The 24,509-nt window shown below is 42.0% G+C and overlaps 1 protein-coding gene across 5 annotated transcripts in view; it reads right to left on the bottom strand.

The window, feature by feature from the left end:
* GLB1L2 (galactosidase beta 1 like 2) overlaps positions 1-24,509 on the bottom strand; it is a 67,015-nt gene that overhangs the window by 19,921 nt on the left and 22,585 nt on the right. For all 5 annotated transcript variants that reach the window (XM_078608244.1, XM_078608241.1, XM_078608240.1 and 2 more), the window contains 5 exons: positions 20,170-20,250; positions 15,721-15,827; positions 11,339-11,485; positions 5,066-5,137; positions 3,693-3,771 (listed from right to left, as the gene is read on the bottom strand). In XM_078608244.1, the coding sequence (XP_078464370.1) occupies positions 3,693-3,771; positions 5,066-5,137; positions 11,339-11,485; positions 15,721-15,827; positions 20,170-20,250 (486 nt within the window). The remainder of the gene's footprint in view (positions 1-3,692; positions 3,772-5,065; positions 5,138-11,338; positions 11,486-15,720; positions 15,828-20,169; positions 20,251-24,509) is intronic.

Raw genomic sequence — 24,509 nt, 5'->3', positions numbered from 1 at the left:
TAAAAATGTTCCACTGGTGTTGTACGTCGTCAGGAATCAAACCCGTGTCACCAGGGTGGCAGTGCAGTAAGCCAACTATGTTATCTCCACTCTCTATAGAACTAATTAAAGTTGATGTTGTTTAAGAAACTAGGATAGTCTTTTCCTGATGACAAACGCTTGTGTTGCGATCGAAACGTCGTGGTTTTGTGTTATTTTTTGTATTTTCTTTTAACCTATCTGCGTGACTTTACCGAAAGACCCAAAGAATATGAATAGGATCGTCTCATTTTGCAGGGATGATCTGGACAGGCAGAGATATTCTAAAATGCACACATGCTGTCACGGTGTACAGGTTAGCACACTGGACTTGCATTTCATAGGTTTCCAGTGTCATTTGATCTCCCGGCATGGCAGTGGAAACGGTGCAAGTTTCTTAACCCCCCTCCCCAACACCTATGTCCACCCAGCAGTTGAGATGAGCACACCGCAGTCAATCGGGAGGTTGCATGTGGTAGGGGTAACACGTGGGTATTCTCCCACTTCTCCCAAGACGTCTGGCCAATGTGAAAGAGTAGGCCAAGTGCACTGTAGAGAAACCCTCAAGAGAGTGGTCCCTCACAATGGAGGCCATTCCAGCAGTACTGGCATGAGCAAGCAATTGCAGAGCTGCCCCTTTACCTTTGTTTTACTATTAGAAAAGCTCAGCATCTAAGAGGCGCACATTTGGTATCCTTGAACACGATACCACCGGGTGTCATTGCCTTGTATTTACGCTGGATATACGACGATCTCACCGAAGGGGAATACACTCAAACATAGTGGCAGCTCACACTGATTTGTATGTTTAAATAAGCAGCGGTCACAAGGCTGCTCATGTACTTGCCGCACACACATTTACACGTAAAGGTTAATATGTGAGACAAATTAACCTGCAATTGAATGGAACAAAACAGCCAAGCAACCAGCGTTTTTGTCCCTCAGAGAGAGAGAGAAAGAAAATGCAACGTATTTAACGTGTATCCATGGCACAGAGGTCACAATGTATCGCCAACCCGCTCAAATGAGATGCACCATGTAATTATTTTAATCCCTCTTTATCTTACAAGGCTGTTTCCATCGCAACCAAATGCTCTGCACACTATTTTTTTAAGCTGAGACCGTTGCATATCACACTCGACATAATAAGCCATTCAAGGCAAATTTAAATCAGCAGTAATATTGTCTGCATAAAACTAGAATTTGCATTCATTTTTGGATTAAGCAACAGTTGCTTAGCATATTTTAATTTGGTTATTCATCATCTTTTACCACTTAGACTACCACTCTTAACTCCATAAACTATATTTTGTTGATGAACATCATCAACAGCCATGATAAATCCGCTCCTGAATAATATCTTCCTCACATCGTTGTTTTTCCCCCCCAATGGTCTTACAATTCCATAATCCATCTTCCCCCGGATCATGAGGTGATATCATCATCCCATGTCCGTGGTTGACATCCTATTGAGTGTGTTTCCCCCCTTTGGCTGCTATTCTATCACCAGTCTTGTCCAATCAGACGTCATCCCTTCTAGCGATGTGTCACTCCCAATCCCACTTACATTTATTAATATTCAAGATGTCGATATTGAGCTTGCTTTCTGATCCACTCTTCTTCCTGCCTCTCTGCGTAAATCCAAGCGTGCACCGCCCCATGTTTCTTTGCGTGTTTTCTGTCTTTTATTCCACTTCTTTTCTAAGTGTCCATGTTTCCGATCCACATATCATCGCAGGCAAACATGCCCGGATTAAAAATGTTATTTTTTTGGCATACTGATAGATCGATTTTTTTTTTAAATTAAATTTTGCAAAAGCACTTCAACCTGCAGTCACTCACCTCTTTATTTCCTCATTTTAAACCCGATCTGTCAGTTGATGAAGTTAACTTTAAAACAAACGTCTATGTTCAAACATGGTAATATGTACGTATGTTGAATTTCTTTTGCACCATACGTAGACAACCGTTCGAATCAGAGGTGTGTATCTTTATCTTATCTCCATTCCGCAGGATTAGAACTGAAACATAAGGTCCTTAATTGATCAACATTGGTTGTGAGAAATGTTCTTTAACTTAACAGAGAGCTGAGACAAGACAGTTATTTTGTGTTTCTTCCCTTTGCAAATAATCGCACCAACTGTTGTCACCTTCTCACCAAGCTGCTTGGCGATGGTCTTGTAGCCCATTCCAGCCTTGTGTAGGTCTACAATCTTGTCCCTGACATCCTTGGATAGCTCTTTGGTCTTGGCCATGGTGGAGAGTTTGGAATATGATTGATTGCTTCTGTGAACAGGTGTCTTTTATAAAGGTAACAAGCTGAGATTAGGAGCACTCCCTTTAAGAGTGTGCTCCTAATGTCAGCTCGTTACCTGTATAAAAGACACCTGGGAGCCAGAAATCCTTCTGACTGAGAGGGGGTCAAATACTTATTTCCCTCATTAAAATGCAAATCAATTTATAACATTTTTGACATGCGTTTTTCTGGATTTTGTTGTTGTTATTTTGTCTCTCACTGTTCAAATAAACCTACCATTAAAATTATAGACTGATCATTTCTTTGTCAGTGGGCAAACGTACAAAATCAGCAGGGGATCAAATACTTTTTCCCTCACTGTAATCGTGGCTGTGAGACAACTACGTGCCAAGAACGAAACTAAATAAATTGATAAAGGTGGACCCAGAGAGGCTAGGAGAAAAGGAGCAATAAAATAAAGCTCAAAATATAAAATGGCATGAATGGACTACTGTGTGCTTGCTGTTTCAGAGATGCAGTGAGGAGACATCAGCAGCAGTCCTGTCCTGTCAGTCACACCCTCTGAAATAGTACTTTGCCACATAAAATGCCGCATTGCCAACAGGGAGATCTAGAATACATATGTTTACCATGTGACACAACTGGGATATCATTGCTAATAAATTATAGTGTAAAAAATAATACTCTTCTTTGTTTTGGGCTGTCAAATAATTAGTTGATACACATAGGTTGTAATTAATGATTATATAACATTCCTTGATTAACGTTACATATATTATTGATATCATTATCGCGACTAACTTTTCATATTCTTGAACTTATTTTCACTTTTCATTGTCTAATGTGACTGAATTGGTTCTAAATTTCTACCTACTTGGCATATCACATGTATTGACATTTTGTATTACAAGTCTACATATTAAGAAAATAAAGTGTATATTGTGACACAGGAAAAAAATACGTGCAGTGTAATTACACCATAAAACGATTAAGACAAAGTAAGTGGGCTGGGGCATAACAAGTCAATGGGAGGGATGATCGTGGATCTTCTTAAAAAATAATGGAGCAATGATGTCAATTCAGGTCGTGTGCAGGTGCTAGATGGATTGCTAAGTCTCAGGATCAGAGAAGGTGCCTTGTGGAGGCTTTCATCGAGCAGTGGATTGACGATGGTTGATATAATGAAACTCTCATGGAATCATACTGTGCAACAGTGCAGTTGTGCATGGTTGGAATAAATCATTATGGTAACATTAAAAAGTTACAAGACCCTTGTTGAACCCCTACCGCTATCATCGGATCAGACCTTCAAACAAATTGCATCTGAAATCCTTTAGCAGGGCACAAGAGGGGGCGTGAACGATGGGAGGGCAGATGAAAGACTTTTTCCAACGTTGCATGTAAAATGCAGACCTACCTTTCCTTTGGGTGTCAATGTTCAACCCATAGTTGACCCGGCCTCTGTTCTCCACCAAAAAACTCAGCGTCGACTTTTCCTGCCGTGAAAAAGGAGACTGTGAAAATGCAGTACTCGGCAGTGCCCCGTCAGGGGGTCGGTTTGCCTACATGAAATAACACGAGGAATAAGGATTCACATATACCCCAGCATCTCACATGTCAATCATTCCAATGCCCAACTATAATTTATTTCTTTAGCCTCGGGGACTACACTGATAAAAGCCGTGGCATGTGCGGCATAAGGTGATACTTGGAAGTGGGCATTAGGCTGTTATTGGTTATTCCAATTAACCCTTTACTGTTATGAGACGTCTGCAAGTTGCAGGGTAGGTCCCGTTCACCGTTGAATCTAGGAACGTGCAAGCGGTTAGCGTTAATTTCATTGAGAGGCATAGCGCTGTTGTTTTAAAAGACACTGTAGTCACCGCAGAGAATTGTAGTAACACGATCTCACTCTGTGATAGCTGTGCCACATCCCCCCCCCCCCGCATGGCCTTGTGGGAGCCTCGGTACTAAAAAAGTTATTTTATTTTAGTTTTTATTTCAGTTCTGTTCCGATGACCTATGTGACATCATCGGAATGGCTAAGCAATTTGCCTGTAATTTTCTAAAGTAGGACTGTAACACCGGTACACACAGCCTACTCTATTTTTATAATATCACATGTTTAATGTCCACTGTGATTCAGACGGTGCGTGACTTTGGTTAATACGCCCGAAGTATCAACTCAAGTGGCTAGGGGCTCTAAACGCAAACGTCTGCAACAAGCACTGTAGCAGCTGCTCGTGCTTACATGTACACCATTCTGTAAGCACATTACACCAGTGCTCTGAACTTTTCATTGGCTACCAGTCAAATTCCGCATAGATTTTAAGATCATGCTATTAACCTTTAAGGCTTTAAAAGGACTAACCCCACATTGCTTGCAGGAACTAATACATTTATATATTCCATCAAGGTCCTTAACATCTTCTGATCTACAACTACTCAGCAGTCCCAATTCTAGGTTGTACTCTTTTGATGATCAGGTTTTTGTTTGCGTGGCACCCAAACTATGGAACGCCTTGCCACTTGAAATCAGGCAATCAGAGTCGGTAGATATATTGAAGTCTGCTTTGAAAACCAATCTCTTTAAAGTGGCCCTGGTTCTGTTTTTTGTTTCCTGCTCATCATACATTGGACATTGGAATTCTAGAATGGAATGCACGTTATAAATTTCAATTATAATTATCAAGCGGCAAACAATGCTACCGCTCGTCTGTGCCACCACCTCATGGGAGAAGTGCGTTCGTTTAATCAGGATAAATTATAAGTAAAAAAATAGACTCATACCTTTACATTTGGGATAACTGCAGACACCCTCACGTCGTCAAGAAATCCTTCAGATTTTGAGTTCAAAAAAATCTGTGTGAGAAAACAAAAACAAACATGGAAATGTGAGTGTTTTCTTAAATAATTATCTTCACATTGTGACAGTGAAGAGCTACAAACCGATCTGTTGCGCTCCAAAATATCTTCGCACTGCAATGGGCGTCTAGTTCAAGTTCATTCAAGTTCATGTATTAGGTATAGCCCTGTGAGCCATTCGGCTCTTGAATCGGGTGCAACCGCAACAAACAAAAAACAAAAACATGAACAAGAAAACATCTTAAAGTGACTATGTGCAAACAGAAAATCCAAGAAAAGACAGCAACATATTGCAGAAAAAGCACCGTACACCAACGCTGTGTGCAAAAATCCCTGTGGGATGCAAGTCAAACGACAACAACCACAAGACAACTTAGATTAAGGCCATCAGTCTAACTCCCTACTACAACAAACAAACATGGCCAAACCAAAAAACTTTTCGAAAATCACCAAAATAAAGCCATAAAATCAATGTAACAGTGATCATAGAAACTGTGACCGAATTTCCACAATAAACAACGTAAACAACATGTACTACCAAACTCTGCAGCCATCGCTGGCTGCATGAGTCACTCCACAACAGCAGGAGCATCAGTTGGAGTATCAACATCTTTCAATGCACCTTTAAGATCAGCACACAAAATCAAAACACAGATCATACTTTGCAGCAATCATCCGGAGTGAAACATTGTATTTTAGGCCACTGAATAGCAGTGGCAGCTAGGGGTGTACAACTCCTCTAGAGCAGTTTTGAGTGAAGATCTCATAGGTAGTGATTCAAGTTGCAGTTTATTGGCAATAGCATTCCAGACCCTGGGGGCATCAATAGCAAAGGCCCTTCAGTATTTGTACGGCAATATGGAATGTGAAGCTGGTAAATGAGCGAAGACCTTAGGTCAAATTTGTTCTTTGAAACAGAGAGGAGATCCAGCAGGTAAGCTGCGGATTTTTTTGTAAGTACATCATGAATAAATAAGATCTGATGCACAAGCCGTCGAACATTGAGAGATGTTAAGTTTGACTCAATGTAGAGATCACAGTGGTGAGTCTTATATGGGCAGTTCAATGCAAATCTCAAGCTTCTTCAGTACAGTACTTGGGGCTTATTTATACACGATGTCACAGTAATCAAGTAGAGGCAGTATAGTAGCTTTTATCAATTACCAATATAATCAATGTGATCTTCAAAATTCAGTTTTGAATCAAGAATGACCCCAAGATACTTATAGATCTTGACTTGCTCTATTCGATAATTATTTAAGGAATGTAATTGGGGGAAAATAACTTCCTGCTTTAGTCCTGGTGAGAAGCATAGCACCTTGGTTTTGGAGGTATTCAGGACTAGTTTAAGAGCAACTAGCTGATGTTGTAGTTTGTTGAAATCACCCTGGAGCTTAGCAATCACGTCATCCGGAGAGCGGCCAGCAGTAATCAGTATCGTGTCATCTGCAAAACGATTTACCCTGGAATGATCCAGGTCAATGCCCAATTCATTGACATAAAGAGAGAACAAGAGAGGGCCGAGGATTGAACCCTGTGGAAACCCTTTTGTTATCTTAACACTGTTTGACCTCCAACCATCTGTGAATACAGTTTGGGTGCGAAAAGAGAGGTAATTTTTTAACCATTCTACTGCGTGTTTGGAGAACCGGAGGCAACTTAGTTTACTAAACAGGGTGTTGTGGTCGACTGTATCAAAGGCTTTGGATAAGTCAATAAAAAGACTGGCGCAGTACTGCTTATTATCAAGGCTACCGTAAATGTGATACAGAGTCAAAAGCAGCAGATGTGGTGCTGTATTTTTTTCGGAACCCAGATTGTTTTCGATGTAATAGATTGTTGTCTGACAGGAAACTGCTAATTTGGTAGTTCAATAATTTTTCAAAAAATTTCATCAACGGGGACAAAATTGAGATAGGTCGGTGGTTATTTGGATCATCGTTAGGGCCCCATTTGTGAAATGGACGAACATAGGCATGTTTCCATTCTAGAGGTATTGATGCTTCTTTGATGGACAGGTTGAACATATGGGCTATAGGTTTGTATGTTAGGTGACCAACAGTGAGCAGAGCCAAAAGTCTAAGGGTCATACAAGGCACAGCAAGTTCTATAACACACACACATTCCTTTCTAGAGCACTTATTTTCCAAGAGAGATTACTCTTTTGCTTGTCTTTTTTTTAAGGTCATGTGCTGCTTTTTTTAAATATCGGCCACTGCATCGTGGAATCATAACCCAAATCCCAAATATTTTCCAACAACCACATTGAGAAATGCCACCAACTGACCATTCTTACGAATGTCAACATTGCAAGCAGCTCATCTCACTGGGCTCATATACACTGCCATCCTTTTGTAAATATGTTGGAGGAGGGCCTCTGCACCCCTCTGTGGGTCGTCAGGGTTAACTGAGCATGCTTCACCACACGAGTCAGGGCGGGCTGAAGTCAAATAACAAACAAAACATTACAATACAATGCTATCCAATTCGGTCCACAACTCTGCAGTAACATAAGTTATACTAAGATATATTCGTTTTGCATTCAAACAAATAAATTAAACTTAAAGATACAAAAAGTGAACTGCGCAGATGAGAGAACATATGCAAGTTAATAAAAGCGTAAGCATCCAAACATAAGAAATTTAAGTAGGGTCCGGCAGAACACGTCACTATAAGGGAAGAGGGCTCATGGTGAGGAATAATAATGGAGTGGCAGCCAAAGAACAGAAGGCATCTGAGAGGATGTCAACCAGAGAGGTGCAGTGATGATATCGGCTCATGTGCAGATGCTAGGGAGATTATGAAAAAGGCACGATAATGAAAAGTGGCAGCGGTTAAGGCGGCTTTCACCCAGCAGAGGATTAACCATGGCCGATGATCATGTTGACTTTACTGTATTCCCTCGTTATTCACGACCTTGCTATCCGCGATTTTGGCTATCCGCTAATCGCATCTGGAACTCTACACGACTGCATCGATATAGAGAGAAAGAACGTGTTTAGATAAAGTGATGAAAGAGAATGTGATGAGATAAAGTGGATAAAGTGATGACAGCGAAAGTGGTAAGAGATGCGAGAGAGAGACTTCTCGAAGCTTTAGAAGCATCTGCAAACATTGTGCGTACGATGTTCGTAGGTCGATATAATCCACAAAATTTGCTGTTCACGAGCATCTCCGGAACATACCCCTCGTGAATAGCGAGGGAATACCGTATGGAAAAATATGCACACAAGTGTTCCCCAAATACAAACTAGGCAGTCCCACCAAATACGTAAATGAATTGACATGCAGATGTATGAGGAAATAGTGTACTTCACTTTACCCACCACTGACCCTGCAGTCAAACAACTGGTTGAATGCATATGATGGGGTAAAGTAGAGGTGTTACTACTGTTTATATTGCTTGATGTATCTAGAAATTAAAGGTGGAATTACTTATACTGTACTGAACTAATTTTGGAGTGCGGCTTTTCTAACTGATCCTATCTTTACTCTTTGGGTTTTTTCGGTAAAGTCACGTAGGTAAAAAATAAAATAATTTAAATTAAATCACGAGGTTTCGGAGGCAACACAAGCTTCCGTCTTCAGGTGGAACCGTTACAGCAAAATTACTGTATCAAGTGAAGAGAGTTCTAAGAGACACGAGATTATATACAGGTTAAGGGGGGGGGATGAGCCAGAATGGGCCGTGGGGGGGGGCTAAGTTAAGCCGCCTTTTGTTATGCTGCAGGGGTTCATATTCTTAGGTTTTTTCGGTAAAGTCACGTAGGTAAAACATTAAAATTAATAATAAAATAAAATAAATGTTTTTATTTTATTAATTTTAATGTTTTACCTACGTGACTTTACCGAAAAAACCTAAGAATATGAATCCTTGCAGTCACGAAAGCTTCAAATCTAGAATTATGCTGCAGGGGGTTAGGGGATGGAGAGAGCACCGTGTGCAGGCGATGGCAAGTGGTTAGAAAAAACGAGACACATAAACAGGAGGCAGTATTTAAGCTGACAAACTGGTTGCCTTGCAGTATACTGCAGTAAACTATAAGACTGCTAAAGTTTAACTTAGGTTTGACTTGCTTAAAAAGGGAGGCTAATCAAGCTGGAAATAGGTTGGCTCCTCCCCCCCCCCCTTAACCTGTATATAATCTCGTGTCTCTTAGAGCTCTCTTCACTTAATACATTCATTGTGCTGTAACGGTTCCACCTGAAGATGGAAGCTTGTGTTGCCTCCGAAACGTCGTGATTAAAACAACATTTTTACCTACGTGACTTTACCGAAAAAAACAAAGAGTATGGACTCTTGCAGTCACAAAAACTTCAAATCTAGAATAAATGATCCTATCTTTTCCACATTGCAGAGAGATGAGCTCAACATGAGAAAACACTTCTTCTTCTTCTGTTGTATTGGCTTATGAAGAACAACTCTTAGAGGTTCACTAGAAATGGATTTATCCATTATATTGGTTTATCTGAAAATGGGTGAATTGTAGATACACGACCACCTTCAAGTTTATATTTGGGGCAATGCGAAGTTACGCGGTCCATGGCTTGGAGTTCATAGCTGCAGTTGTGCACAAGAGTCCCTTTGATTTTCTATTTGTGCACTATATCCGAATATTCCGTGGTTTGTGTGGATACAGAACACAAACCGACTTTCTAAATAATGTACTGATTAATACGAAATATATCGTTGCATAATGTATAGGAGGAGCTTTTGATCCCACAAACAAAGAAGCCATCTCATTTAATATGTCCTCAAATGCTAAGAGCACTCTCTAAGCACAAGGCACCCTCCTCCACATTGTGTCCATACCAGAGTCTGGGTCACTGCAATGTGCTCCTATACGAGACCAATTAGGATGCCCAAATGAGTAATGCAATAAACTTTAGAATGTAAGAAATAAATAGGTAATTCGCAATCTTACATAGATGCGGATGTGGACAAACAAAAGATTATGATAAAAAAAGGCCACTATAAAAATTGAAAATGGATTATTTTCTCCATTTTAAGTGCACATGAATGTGTGTATGTGTGCATGTGTTGTCGGGAATGATGGCAGTGGTCAGCGTAATGTGCTATGAACCAAGCAACCCGAGTTTGATGTTCAACCACGGAAAACAATAATGATTACACAACCGGGTCTGGGCTTGCTCCTAGGCCGACTCAGCCTTAATAAATACCTGGTGCAGTATATAAATAACATGGTGGTGGCTATCCCAACCCATCGTGCACCATTCCGGATTGAACTGGTGCTTGCTAACAGAACTTTCTCCAAAGGTCTATGTAGGCCGTATCGGTGTCCTTTTGAATACACTTGTGTGCGCATGTATGCGTAAATGTGTGTGCTTGTGTGTATGAGGAGCTGTCGTTTAGTGGTTATCGCATTGTGTTATGAACCCAGCGACCAAAGTTCGATTCCTGATCTTGGTCAACATTGGTGAAGTATACCTGAACCAGTCCTGGGCCTCCCCTAGGTCAAGTCAGCCTCAAAGACTTGGTGCAATGTGTAAACATCACCACTAGGGAGACAAAGGCAGCCGAACATGGTGCTGGCCACCACCCCCTTGTGTTCCATGCAGGCCTTCATCGGTGCTCGCCTACAGCACTTGCCCAACAATCTGTTAAGGCTAAAGGGAGGATATTTGTCTTTGTGCATACATGTAAAAAAATACTCACTGAGTTTCAGTATTCTTTTCTTTATGGACCTGCTTTGAATATTTTATCAATTGCTGAAGGGATATCTTTTGACATTGAATATAACTAGACAGCTTGGAGAAACCAAAACTCATGGGGGGATAACAAAGAAATACGTAGCCTTAGGTCAGCAACATCGTTTCTGTACTACCTCCTCCTGGAACTTTACTGACCTGCGGGTAGATCTCACGCATATGAATCCATGTCCAATTCAGCAACCACATTTTAAATGCAATGAGCTACAGGTGTCTGCCACCACAACCAGAAAACCTATTTCATTTTCACTTGCATACAACTGACAGCCACAAATGGCTTTCAAATAGATATTTTAACTGTATAAAATTGTTTATTTTCACGTTTAACTTTATAATGGCACTTTGGGTGGCAAATCTGTGCCAGAAAATTGCCACACGTTGACACGAAAATATTGTACTTGACATGACCATCTGAACCCTGCGTAATTTTTAATTTTAGTTTACAGATGATGACGAGACAATGCTCACCTGTGCCCGATCATGCACGTTCAAGTTGGACTTGAGTAAGCCTCCGTGACGGATTTTCGTCTCGTAGAGCGCATATCCATAGGACTGGCCATTCCCATCATTGATTGGGAATTTCTCCATGTTCATCGGAAGAGCAGAGTGTATCGGCTGGAGACATCACATGCACACAATACGGCATTATAATTATGCATTAGTCACTGGGTAGCAATGCAATTACAGTCCTCGACTCAAATGAAAAAGGTTGCGAGTTCAAATCCGGTCGAGGGTCGACTCTGCTCATCATCCCTGTAGGGTTGATAATATCCGTACCACTTGTGTCTCACATATACGAGTCTCTTCCATAGCAATGTGTCTGTTCTACCACAGGCTCAGCACCACCAATGGATTTGAACCCTCGCCCCACGTTCAGTTTGCATGCACTGCATCGTAGCATATCACGGCCTGTAGATTAAAAACTATTATCATACGTGTAAAGGTGCGATTTGCCCTGACATGTCGCACTCGTGCCACTCCTGGCAGAAGGCCCTCTGCTAGAGGGGGTTCTAGAGAGACCCTCTCAAGGGTATTTATAGCTCAGTCGTTCTCAACACTTTTTGGGCCACTCTACCCCCTTGTTGAATTTTGTTTCAACTGAATACGCCCCCCCTCCCTTTGCCTGGCCCACCATAGTTCTGTGAAATACATGTGAAGTATTGGAAAATGACGGCAGGAAACTCCTTGACGGGAACACACTTCTTTTATTAAATCTTGACTTGTAACGATACAACGCGTGGCCTCTCTTCTTCACAATGCGGTCACCATACAACGGTACAACTCGTGACCTCTTCTCTCCACCCTACGCTTCTCTTGACTCTCTTAGATTCTGTGCTGCTGGCTCTCTGTGCCTCGTGTAGACTCCGCGCCTCGGCTACACTCTTCTCTCGTCTCGTGTAGACTCTGCGCCTCTGCTACACTCTCCACTCGCCTCGTGTAGACTTTGCATCTCTCTCTCTGGCTACACCGTATGCATACTCGGCTCGTGTAGACCTTTCTCTCTCTCTGGCTACACCGTATGCATACTCGGCTCGTGTAGACCTTTCTCTCTCTCTGGCTACACACTATACATCACTCAGCTCGTGTAGACCGTTCTCTCTCTCTGGCTACACACTATACATTACTCAGCTCGTGTAGACCGTTCTCTCTCTCTGGCTACACACTATACAGTACTCAGCTCGTGTAGACCGTTCTCTCTCTCTGGCTACACACTTATACCTTACTCTCCTCTACTCTCCATTACTCTCCTCTCCGGGCTCTATCTCTGCACCTTCGTCTTCATTCTTAGATGGTTCCACTTCTGCCCCTGCTCCTCTGTGCATCACCTTATATACCTCTTCTTCCCGGGAGACGGAGCGGATGCGGACCTCAACGTCGGCACCGCTCCTCAGTTACCCAATCCCCACGCGCTATCTCTACGATCCGGTTCCGCTCAGCGCGTGTTTCCACTCCCCGACCAATCACACCGCGCTGCTACCCGATCACTCCCTCTGGGCGCGTCACCGGCACACAGCCAATCAGCAGCACTACCCCCACCCGCGCACTGACGCCTGCTCCTCCCCGTCAGCGCGCGTCACCACACACACACCCGTACATACGCGCTGGCACACGACGTATACACCCAGCGCGTATCACCACTACACATGTATAAATAATTAACATCAATATTTTAACCAATTTCCCATTTTGTGAGGTATCCTAACTAGCGAGTGACTGCAAGCGAATAAAAATAAAATGTCAACGGACGCTCAGCATGCGTGACGCAATTTGTCTGTGCTCGCTGGTTATTCTAGGAAACCACATTGTTTACGATCATTACGTTGAGAGAGGTCTTTTATATCATTCTCGTTTACCTTATGGATAAAAATGTATCGTAGTTATTTTATATAGGCAGATTTATATATGATTTCTTCACCAAATGACTCTCATGTATGATATAATTTCACACATTTGAAATCACCTCACATACCCCCCTGGGACATTGCCACGTACCCCCAGAGGTCCACGTATCCCAGGTTGAGAACCACTGTTTAAGTTTACTCTTCCGCGCTGAGCAGATAACTTGGAAGAGGTGGGAGTATCTATACTTTACCACACCACACACAACTTGCCAATCGACTGTGGTGTGTATACCCAAGTATACTGATGGGGGAACAGAGGTGGAGGGATTTTAGAAACCTGGGACATTGTTTTAATTGCCACGCTGAAAAATCTAATCAAATCAGAGACCTCTGGATTGCAAGTACAGAGTGTGCTAACCATTACACCACTGCGACATCCAATAACCTTACAGAGAACACCAAAATTACCTGAACAGGTTCATCTAAGATTCTGTCATTTTGTCGTGACTTTTAAATTATTTTGTGAAAGGCTTAATCTTCAGCAGGTGTTTTGCGAGGATTCATCCTTTATTGGACTACATTCCCCATCCCACCCTTGTTTTTACCCAGCGTTTTCTCTCTTTGCCTCTCACTTACCAGGGACGCTCATTCTCAATAAAGCCTCAAATGTCACGAAATTCCATGAAATGTCAGAGAGCTCATATCAAACACAATCCATCATTTCACAAAAGATCCAGAATCAGATGTAAGCGCTAGAAGCGTCTGAAATATGTATCCATGGTACAGATACGGGGCTCTGTGCGTGTGTGCTTGGGTGTTAATTTGAATCTGAAGCTCACAACTATAAAACTGCTAGTATGCCCTTGCACCAGATGGAAGTAGTAGCCTTACTACATATTGTTAACGTTCGTTTTCACATTTTCTAGAGTGGCATGATGGATCATTTTGCTATTTTATTGTTGTCATTATTTCCGGCAATGTCAAAGAGGTTAACTAATTGGCAGAGGCCAGCAATGAGAACCAAAAAAATGAAATGATCCCCAAGCACTTGGGAACACTCAGCATCGAATTTTTTAAATGGGCTCTACTCCCATCAAGAGGTTCCACCTGCACGAACTGATTCAATCAAAGGATCAAACAGGAATCCTGTGTGTCCTGCGGGGCTGAGACCATCATTACCGGGAGCATTTGCATTTTGCCCGGCAACCGTTTGTATATCAACACCATCACAGCACTGCTTCTGAGAGTGATGCTGTGCTTTGTAAGAGTTATTCTGGGTTTTTTCAAAGTCCACTAATTTCACTCCATTATTCATCTTACACCAAAGGCAATTGTGATATTTGTTTTCCCCTTTAACTTGCATTGCTTTGATTGGCAATCTGAGATACATTTTAGCTTCAGGTGTTGAATGCAACTTAACCAATTGTGCAACCCCACTATGTGCATATAATGCGATCACAATCTCATTCCAGTGTTTCCGTAAAATGAGTCGTGTCCTAACGGTCAAACTAAATGCCATCGTTTGTATACAATGTTGCACGCAACAGTGATTATATTCACATTTGTTTTTTACTAAGTAGAAATAAATGTCATTTTAGGTTTACAGTACACTTTTAGGAATTATTTATTAAATGTATTCACGTCACGCATGCCATATCGCTGCGATTGGCTGAAATGAGGTCGTGTGGGTTTGACGGAATTGTCAATGTCTCTGCAGTGAAAGAAATTGCTCCGTCCATTTGTTTTTAGTGGAAACACAGCATGCGCTGAGATTTAAACCCAAAAAGGGTTTTCGATTGAAATATGTTTTAAATGACTGTATGTGTATAGTAACAAACTACTTCATGGATTTCATTTATAAAAAAAATAATGCCATAATTGTCCAGGGGATTTCAGTTTTTTCAAGGGGAGACTATTATTTTCTTAATCGTCTATGTCCAGTTTGAGGAGGCTCTCAGCTGGAACACCTAGGAAAGAGGGCAGTGCCAGCGATACGGTCTTGGGCCAATCTCTTATCAAATTGGAATTTAAGTAGGCAACAACACTTGCATTCTCAGCAATGTTACAAAAAAGACAAAAAGTGTATTCCAATGTTCACATTCAACATAAAGAGTTAAGCAACATTTTTAGACAACACAAATAAGTCTCTGTCGTTATGCTAATGAAGCCCAGCAGACCCTTAGTTAACAAGCGATCAGGACAGTACATTAAAGCAGCCGCCATTTTGTGACTTCAAATCCTGGTTGGAGGTTGACATCCCATCATCCATCCGGGTCGATACAATGAGTACCACAGGAATGTGGAATTTCCACCACTGGCTCAGAACTATAAACAGCAGATTAACACTGCCTCAATGGCTATTTCAGCAAGAAATCACCTCAACTCTTTTTTTTACATGTTGGACAAAGAAAATATTCTTCCGGGCACAGCAATGAGTAGTCCATCAGCTTCATTAATAATACTCAATGAATGTAAGCTCTGCACAGATTGCTACTGTGTGTGTTTCACCTTTCCAACGAACTCCAAGGAGCTCCACAGAGGCAAGTATTCATTCATGGTGACTATTCCGTAGGCAGCCTTGTGTGTAGGTGGCGGAGGGTCGATGAGTTTCAGTTCTGTGAACAACAACGTCCGGTTACAAGTGAAGCACTGCCGATAGAATGATGATGATGATGATGAAGACCATGATCAGAAAATACATTTGCTATTGCGTTCGTGTTTCCATTTGCGATGCGCCAGCAGCCTCCGTTACCTCCATCGAGGTGCGAACAACAGCGGTCTCAAAAAGACATAATGTACTCATCAGGATGGTTTAAAACCAACAATAGGGCCCAAGTTGATTACTCGAAGGGCAAGCAGGGCTCTCTATTAAGAACGTGGAGGTCAATTTATAATTAGACTGACACTTTCCATCGATGATGCTTTTTGTTCAGCTAAAAGAGCATCTTATATGCTCAAGGATCCAAATTTCACCATGTGTGTCACAAACTTTATGAGGCCATTAGATTTTCACTACTCTGCGATGCTCACCTACCACAGGCGCATGCTGACAATCAGTCTCAATTCATTTGTAATTGAAGATGTATACGGTTTGTGAGAACGTGGGCTGTTCCCTCGAGATGACGATGAACATAAATTGTGGAGAACGGTTGTGGTTGATGGCGTTTCTTGCACCACATGGGATGCTGCTTGTGATGCCGAGTCTCTTCTCCGAATCGCTCACAACAGTTGTCAAGGGTTTCAAACCTTTCCCCTCCACTGCCACCAGCAGCAATGGGGACAAACACAGCAACGGAGGCAGATTTTTTTTTTAACCGGGCTACATTTGCCAGCTTTGACATCTGCTTGAAGACATTTAAGATCCCATGACAGTTTTTCCAACAGTATGCCATTGCATTTGGGTATCGGGGCCAAATTAGCCACCTGTCACGAAGTTACGTTCCAACACCCCAAAAATATAATTGTAAGCATGGTGTATAATTGAGCCGAACTATACTTTGAACACATATTTTGGAGAATGCAAATCTGTCAATGAAAACTGGTTACGATACGTAATTCAGTTAGGAAGTTTATGTTTAAAAGTCAATTACTGTACTGTATTACCATGTTCAAACTAGCATGCAGGGGTGCTCGTCTTTGTTGGTGGCTCTAAGCGAATAGTGAAGATTTAAATTCCGATTGTGGCCGGCCAGTCTTTCCACGCAAAAAAATCGCTCTCGATTCATAGTTAATTGCTGGGTTTGGCCACGAAACGATCTGGCCAAATTTGCGTTGAAAAACCCTGCACGAATTAAACAGTTTTCTTGTACAAGTGCTTAACGTGCCAAATATTAGTGTTTAAGCCAAGTTCTCACATACAAATCTAGCAATTAGATACGGTGGTTTGCTTGCAAATGCGTCAAGCATCATCCGGTAAATCCAGGAAGTCAGAGTAATTGTCACCTGAAACGGCTTCTTAAATAGGTGTCATGATATCGTAAGAGCAATACATCTAATTTAAACTACATGTTAACGATTAATGTACGATAACATATATGGGTACATCGATTATTAATCTTAATTATGGTTGGGAAAACCTACATGCTAAGTGAATCGAGTTGTTCTCATTTTATAACACGAGAGGCAAGTTGGGCCAAGCTGACCCATGACAAGGAGTTGAACTCGTACCACCTTGAATTGAACCTGGTGCACTAGGCCTCAGCACCATCCAGACAGATGGCCTTATCTGGATATACCCTTAACCCCTAACTTCTAAGGATGGTGGAACCTGCCATAGTCAGCTCGAAATATAGTTCAGTTGTCTGACATATAAACTGTTATGTTTTATTTTTAAATATATGTCAAATCATGATTGATTAGCACAGCACCAATGGCACAAAACACCAAGTGGCCAACAAAAATATCCAGCACTATTGAAGGTGCAATAGACAACAGATCAGGGGCGGTTTCTTCATTAGGGCGATTGGGCGACGCACCACCAATGTCATTCAACCACAGAGTCACGCTAGCCGTCACTGTCAGCCTCTGGATATAGTCCAATCAGCGTCATGTCACGTTCTGTGGAGTACCGCCTCTTTTTGGGCGATTTCGCTACGGCTGAGAATCGCCCCGAGTGGCCCCATAGACTTACATTCAAAGATCTTTTTTTTCGAACGGGGGCGCTGCAATGCATTCTCTATGGCTTCCGGGAGGGCATGCACTAACGTGCTTACGTCATCATACGTGCTAACGTCATCATACGTAAGCACGTTTCATCCAACAATATAATTTATCGCCACCTAGTGGAATCTTTAATAAAATAAACTTGAGTGGTTTGTTTTAATAGTGAGTATATAAACAAACAAGATGTATTGTAAGAGTCACTTTATTTTTCATTAATATTAAAGAAGTGAAGTTGCCTTTACATGCTTAAGCTGTTAATTTATTCATTGCATGGGTGGACCTTATCAATCATCCAGACATTTGCCCCCCCCTGAGAGATTTTGCAGGAGCCGCCACTGCAACAGATAAAACATTTCTTGAATTGAGCAAGAACGGAAATTGTGTACAATCTCCCCAAAAGGCATGCCGTATTCACAGAGCACTGATTCCAGAAACGCAGCAAAGTCATTGCAAGCAACAAATGTACAGCAGATGTTGGCACTCCGCAGGGATATTCTATCAGCCAACTTCAAGGCACTCGGGCTGAAACTTTTGTTACAAAAGCATAGGGTCAAAATGTTCTGCTGCAGAATATCTAATATTTTCATATGAAGGTCTGTCTCGTGTTCCTAATACCCCAAACTGCTGTGAAACTTTAAATTGTGTTTCTGTCCATTCTGAAGAGAACAGGTTTTTTGCGCAAGCAAATTACACGTCACGAGCAGCCATATACTTTTTTGAGTCCTAATATAATGCACATGTACAGAATTTGAACACGCCAGTGAAATCGTATGCAAATAACAAAGTAACCAAAGGAGGACAGATGTAAAATTGCTACTAACTTGCATGTACCAGTGCCCTGTCACTGAACACAGCCAATAATGAGAATGGTGGTGCAACATCAGCTTAATCCAGGATGAGCACAATAAAGCAGATGGGGTTTGAGTGCTTTTTAAATGTGTGTAAAGTCTCATAGGACTGAACGCTTGCTGGGAAGAAATTCCACAATGGACAGATCATAATCGGGGAACTGCCAACATATTTTATGCTGGTGGGTGGGACAACGAGCCCATTTCTTGACGATCAAAGAAACCATCTGCGTGTGTATAATGGGATAAGCACAATTTTTTTCCCTTTTAGAGCGTAATAATAATTAAAAGTCTGCATAACGGGAGTATTTAAAAATATATATATTTTTTCACAGACATTAAGGGACTGCATGTGGTTTTAAGTTTAACGGAACTCTACAGCCCACCAAATGCAATTTGTTAAACTGTGTGCAGTGACATCAGGGATGTCAATGTAAAGGTGCTGGCCTGAGAGGGCCGTGGCGTGCGATGTAATATCATTGCGTACACCCCGTGGGCGGGTGTAGTACCATCCCTAGCGGGGCTTGGTGAGCGCTGGGATAGCGCGGGCACCACGCATAGTGTGTAGTGCGAGCTCCCACCAGGGAGAGCGGGAGAGTGTCAGCCCAGGGACATGGAACTCTGGTTGACCCCGTAGACACGTGATCCGGAGTGTCCACAGAGAGGCCCCCAGGTGGGGGGGCTCAGGGGTGATCACGTGTCCGGGGAGAGCTCTCAAGAGGGATGGAGAGGGAGCTGGAACGCTCGAGAAGGCGGGTGGGGCCAAAGGCAGAGCGGCCCCGACCCGGGGGGGGGGATATAAGGCGGGTCGCTAAGAGGGACCGGGGTCGCTGCATTCTACAAGCTGAAGCTCCACGTCTACAAGCTGGAAGCTCTACGTCCTACAAGGCATCAACACGTGGTCGGGGACCCGAGTGAGGGTCCGACCCTTCGTAGCTGTAACTCCTACATGTAGTGTCGTTAGCTGGGTGGTCACCACCCTACGCTGGATCTGGTGAAGGGGCAGTTACCCCTTTGTGTTAGTGAGTTGATGTTACAATAAAAGTGTTGCCTCTAATGAACAACATTTGCGACTCAGTTGGACTCACTACATGTGTATTAATGAATGTACATTTTATTTAAATATTAGACGTTAACATTTTTTTCATTTCAAATGTATTACTTGTGGAGATTATCAACAGCTAATAATTTCTGCTTTGCTAACCACTTATCCTTCCTCTCCTTAAAAAAAAACATTTTAATCATCCCATATTTATTGCAGTAATTTTTCGTTTTATGTTTGGCAATTTCCAAACATGACACTAGAACATAATGGCCCACTTTCAAAATACACCTCAGGGTATTTGATGAGATGATACACACTGGTCAATGCCTCGTCTCATGAAAACTGTAGCAGACCACACTGGCGTGTCATATAAATAAAGAAACTAAACAAAGTTACACTTACTGAACTGAGTCATCAGTAGTTGCCTTATCTTTTTGTACTTGGGTGTATAGTCTCCAGCTTCTGACAGTGGTGCATCGTAATCTGCAATGGCAAATGGAACAAGGCATTGCGTTACATTCGTTTGATGTTTTTGTTAGAATTGGTGATAGTTTTTAAGGAAATAAACAAAATAACTTTGGGTCAAAGGATATGTGTGCCATAGCACAGCAAGGTATTTCATAACATAAGAGATATTTGGAATGCTTTATATTGACAACGTGAGCATTTTACAGAATGAATATCAAACAGACAATTTCAATACATTGGCACATGTTAAATGTATGAATACAGTGAGATTAATTGAAGTGTTTTTCTGCTCATGCAAATCATTCAGGTGGTACTAATCTCTGTTAAACATCCTAGCCAATGATGGAAATTACACATTCCATGGGTAGGAGCAAGTCTTCACATAGGAAAAAAACGTTTGAGTATTTCAGCGGGACTAAACAGTGGTAGACAACAAATATTGACATTACGTCCTCAGAGAAGCAGCAAACAATATAATTATTTAACACGTAGGCTTTCGCGACCAATATTGTTCATAATCAACGATTTTTGGGTTTAGATCGCGTTATTTATAAATGTGTCGTAACCCTCCACCACCCGACACGGCCAATCAGTAAAAAAGTGTCACGTTGACAAAAGCAGTGAACTATTTGTCTTTTGTCAACGTGACACTTTTTTACTGATTGGCCGTGTCGGGTGGTGGAGGGTTACGACACATTTATAAATAACGCGATCTAAACCCAAAAATCGTTGATTATGAATATAATTATTGACCTGCCAATCGAAAAGAAACAAAAAATGTGTGCAATCAGGCTACAAGGCCTCACGAGAAATTACGTAAATTGGGAACAACACAAAGGGAGCATCAACCAACATTTAAAATGTTTCCATGCACATTTTAAAATGTATTTGTTTGTGGGGCTTTTATCCCTCCCAGTTACATTCCGATGCTATGGACACCATCTCATTATACGAAGACGTTCAAGTGTGGAACGCTCGCAGTGAGCAGTGCATAACTCTGCTAGAGAACCGCACATAGAGGACCATGTCACTTGACTAGTGTGCACCTACGAAACACCTTCAATTGCGACCTTCCCACATGCCCTGCAATAGAGTTTCATGGCAAACAAGAGCTGGAATATTCCACATTTTAAGGGACAGTATTTATTTCTTATTTCTATTATCGTCTTCTGTGAGGGATTTTATATGTATTAAAGAATGAGACAATGCACTCACAATAACATTGTGCCTGGCCTTTGTTAACTATTAAGAAACATTCGACTGGGTGAAATTTGATGCAGTCAGAAAGCAAGGTGCAATTTGAACATTTTTGGAAATAATAAAATGTACAATTTACAATGGGGATCGTGTGGGTCACAGGACATAAATCACAAGACAATGTATCTCAGTGGGCTCTTGCCTGGATAAATTGTCAACCACAAGACAATGAACGCCAATGGGATCTCAGCGAGTTAAAGTGAAGGATGTGAATCACATGACATGGTTAATCTCAATGAGTCACATGGAGGATCCTGGTGCAATGTGTAAGCATCAGTTTTGTCTTGGGCAGATGCCTGCGATCTAATCATAAATGTAACAGGGCCACCTCAATGATCTGAGATGGAATTAGCCATCTAAGACACCCAGTCACCTCTGGTTTCATCAAGGTTATTCTGAATTCAGTATTGAATTCTGAGTAAAACAGGTTTTTTTTCTATCTCTCTCAGCAGATTGACATTATTTTGTTAGAGAGACAGCCTTTCCTCTGCAGTGTATTATCAAATGCTATCCTAGTCTGAAATACAGATCTAAATAACAGTAACAATATCTCTCTTTAAACTGTAATAAATAAAGCATTTAAAAAACAATAATCGTGCACGCGTCTTTCTCGTACGTTTTTCAAATGAAAAGTACTGTATGTGCCCAATGTCATGAATACGCTCTGGCAAGTGTTTGCACTTCTCCGTGAAAATAGTTTGTGGAAATAATAAGAAACTAAACATACTGCTTTTTCATGTTTTACCGTGTAATGAAAGTATGAAAATAAAAACCACAGCACATGTTTCAACCAGCGAATTCAGGGATCATTACACAAGTGCACCCACTAAATAGATGCCCCATTTAATATTGCAGACCGTTAAAGCTAGTGCGGTTAGCGAGCGCCGAATTCGGGCAGCACAGCACACCTGGAGTTCAAGTGGCTCGGACCACACCTTGGCAGCTTTGTCTCTCCAGTGGTGATGCTCACACACTGCTCCGGGTAATAATGCAAGGCTGAGTTGAATGAAAGGAAGTCCAGGAAAGAGGCAGATGTAACTTGCCTCAGATATTTTGGCAGTCATGGATTGAAAACAATAACATACACACTGCAGCTGAGTGTGAAAACCATTCTATATCACTGGTTCCCAAACAACGGCTGCCGTTTTCCACAAAGTGACGGTAACGGCAAAGATGTATACCCCCTACAGCCATACACAGTTAGGACAAGTGCTGTAAGCGAGCATCTATGAAGGCAGGCATGGCACATGAGGGGGTGGTGTAGCCAATGCCCCACCCAGTCATTTGTCTCCACCAGTGCTAACGTTTACACATCGCATGAAGTTTAGTCAATTAAGGCTGAGTATACCTAGGGGAGGCTTAGGACCGGTTCAAATAATACCACTGATGTGAGCCGTGACTGCGAATCGATCTTAGGACATGGAGTTTGCAGCGCAGTGGGATAACAAATATGCGACTGCAAACACACAAACACGGCCAGTCGCACCGATAGTTATTTTCTGTCCAGTTAACTTAGAAGGGGCCCAGGCCAAGTTCAAATACCAGTTGGCACTGCTGTAATGCATCATGGCCAGAAACCTGGAAAGCCAGGCTTACCAGACTGTACCAACCCTACACCACCGTGACAAAGACAAAGATCCCCTTTGCAGCCTACACAGGCTGTTGGAGTAAGTGCTGTTCGTGAGTATTGATGAAAACCAGCACCGCGCCCTGCCGCATTTGCCTCAACGGTGCTGTTTACACACCGCACCAGGTACTCATTTAATGCTGAGTCGACATAGCAGAGGTGCAGATATTCACCACTGATGGAGCCATGGCCAGCAATCGAACTTGGGTCACTGGGTTCGTAGCGCAGTGCACTCAACACTAAACAACGCTGCTCGCATACACTACACATACACACCGGCATGGCTCTACACACAAGCCGATAAGCTCATACAAACCATGTGTGCATCATATATCTACAGATAAATTATGTCCCAGTAATCCTCTTTAAACAAAGGTTGCATACAGAATGCAGACATTTGTTCATTAAGATGTATAAAGCACCACACTGCATGGTAATAGCATGGGATGAGTTGAAAATCAACCCTGTGGAGCAGTGCAGTGAATGTATTACATCTATAGCGATAGCTTGTGCTGCACAATAATTTTTTTAGCATGGATGGGCGCTCCTTTGATTTCCACGGTAATGTCTGAGCAGAGGTATTAATGTTGTAAAACAAAATAATCACTAAAAGACAATCTTGTGGACCACACATAAAATTGATAAATGAAAGGCCTCCCCAAAAAACAGGCAAATGGATTTTTTTATGAGCTTATTCAGCACATCTGATTAGTTGGTTTAACGAGGACCCTTTTATAGCTTAAATACAATTTGGCCAATGTTGGTTGTCAAGCACGGCCCATCAATCAAAATGTAACTGGGCGAGGGCCCATTGAGACTCCACTTGCCTTTTGCATAATGGACCAAAGTAACCGTAGATATATTATTATGTCTTTACCCAAATTGCAGGCCCTTTCCAAATTTGTGAATTGTGCAATGCCACTAGCACACAATGGGCAACTTTTGATAAAGATGTCACAAGTTAAGAGAAGGAATCCACTATTCAAATCTCTCTTCTGGTTCCCAATTCAAACTGGATCAATTACATGATGACCATCAACATATTTTGAAGGTCTTCCATGGATTATCTCCTGCCTCCATCACCTTTGCATCCATCCTCCATCACTCTACTTTCCCCGACAAGCTCTCCAGCAGCCGCCAATAGTCAATGGGCCGGAGCAAAGTGGTAAGACCTCTTTGGCAGCAAAAGATCAGTTGTGCCAATTCATTTTGCCGCTGCTAGGAGCATGTTATTTGATAACTCATAAATTTCAAACGGTTATCACACTGTTGTTGGCCACTAATGTGACGCCACCTCAGGTGGGTGGTACTGACACGTGGAATATTTGGTCTGGGCTTGTGGCCTAATGACATCCTGACAAAATCCTCAGTTAACCTCAGCTCGATGAAA

The sequence above is a fragment of the Lampetra planeri genome, chromosome 29 (assembly GCF_965212315.1).
Source record: "Lampetra planeri chromosome 29, kcLamPlan1.2.h2, whole genome shotgun sequence".
Lineage (NCBI taxonomy): Eukaryota > Metazoa > Chordata > Hyperoartia > Petromyzontiformes > Petromyzontidae > Lampetra > Lampetra planeri.
This window is presented reverse-complemented; position numbering and strand designations above follow the sequence as displayed.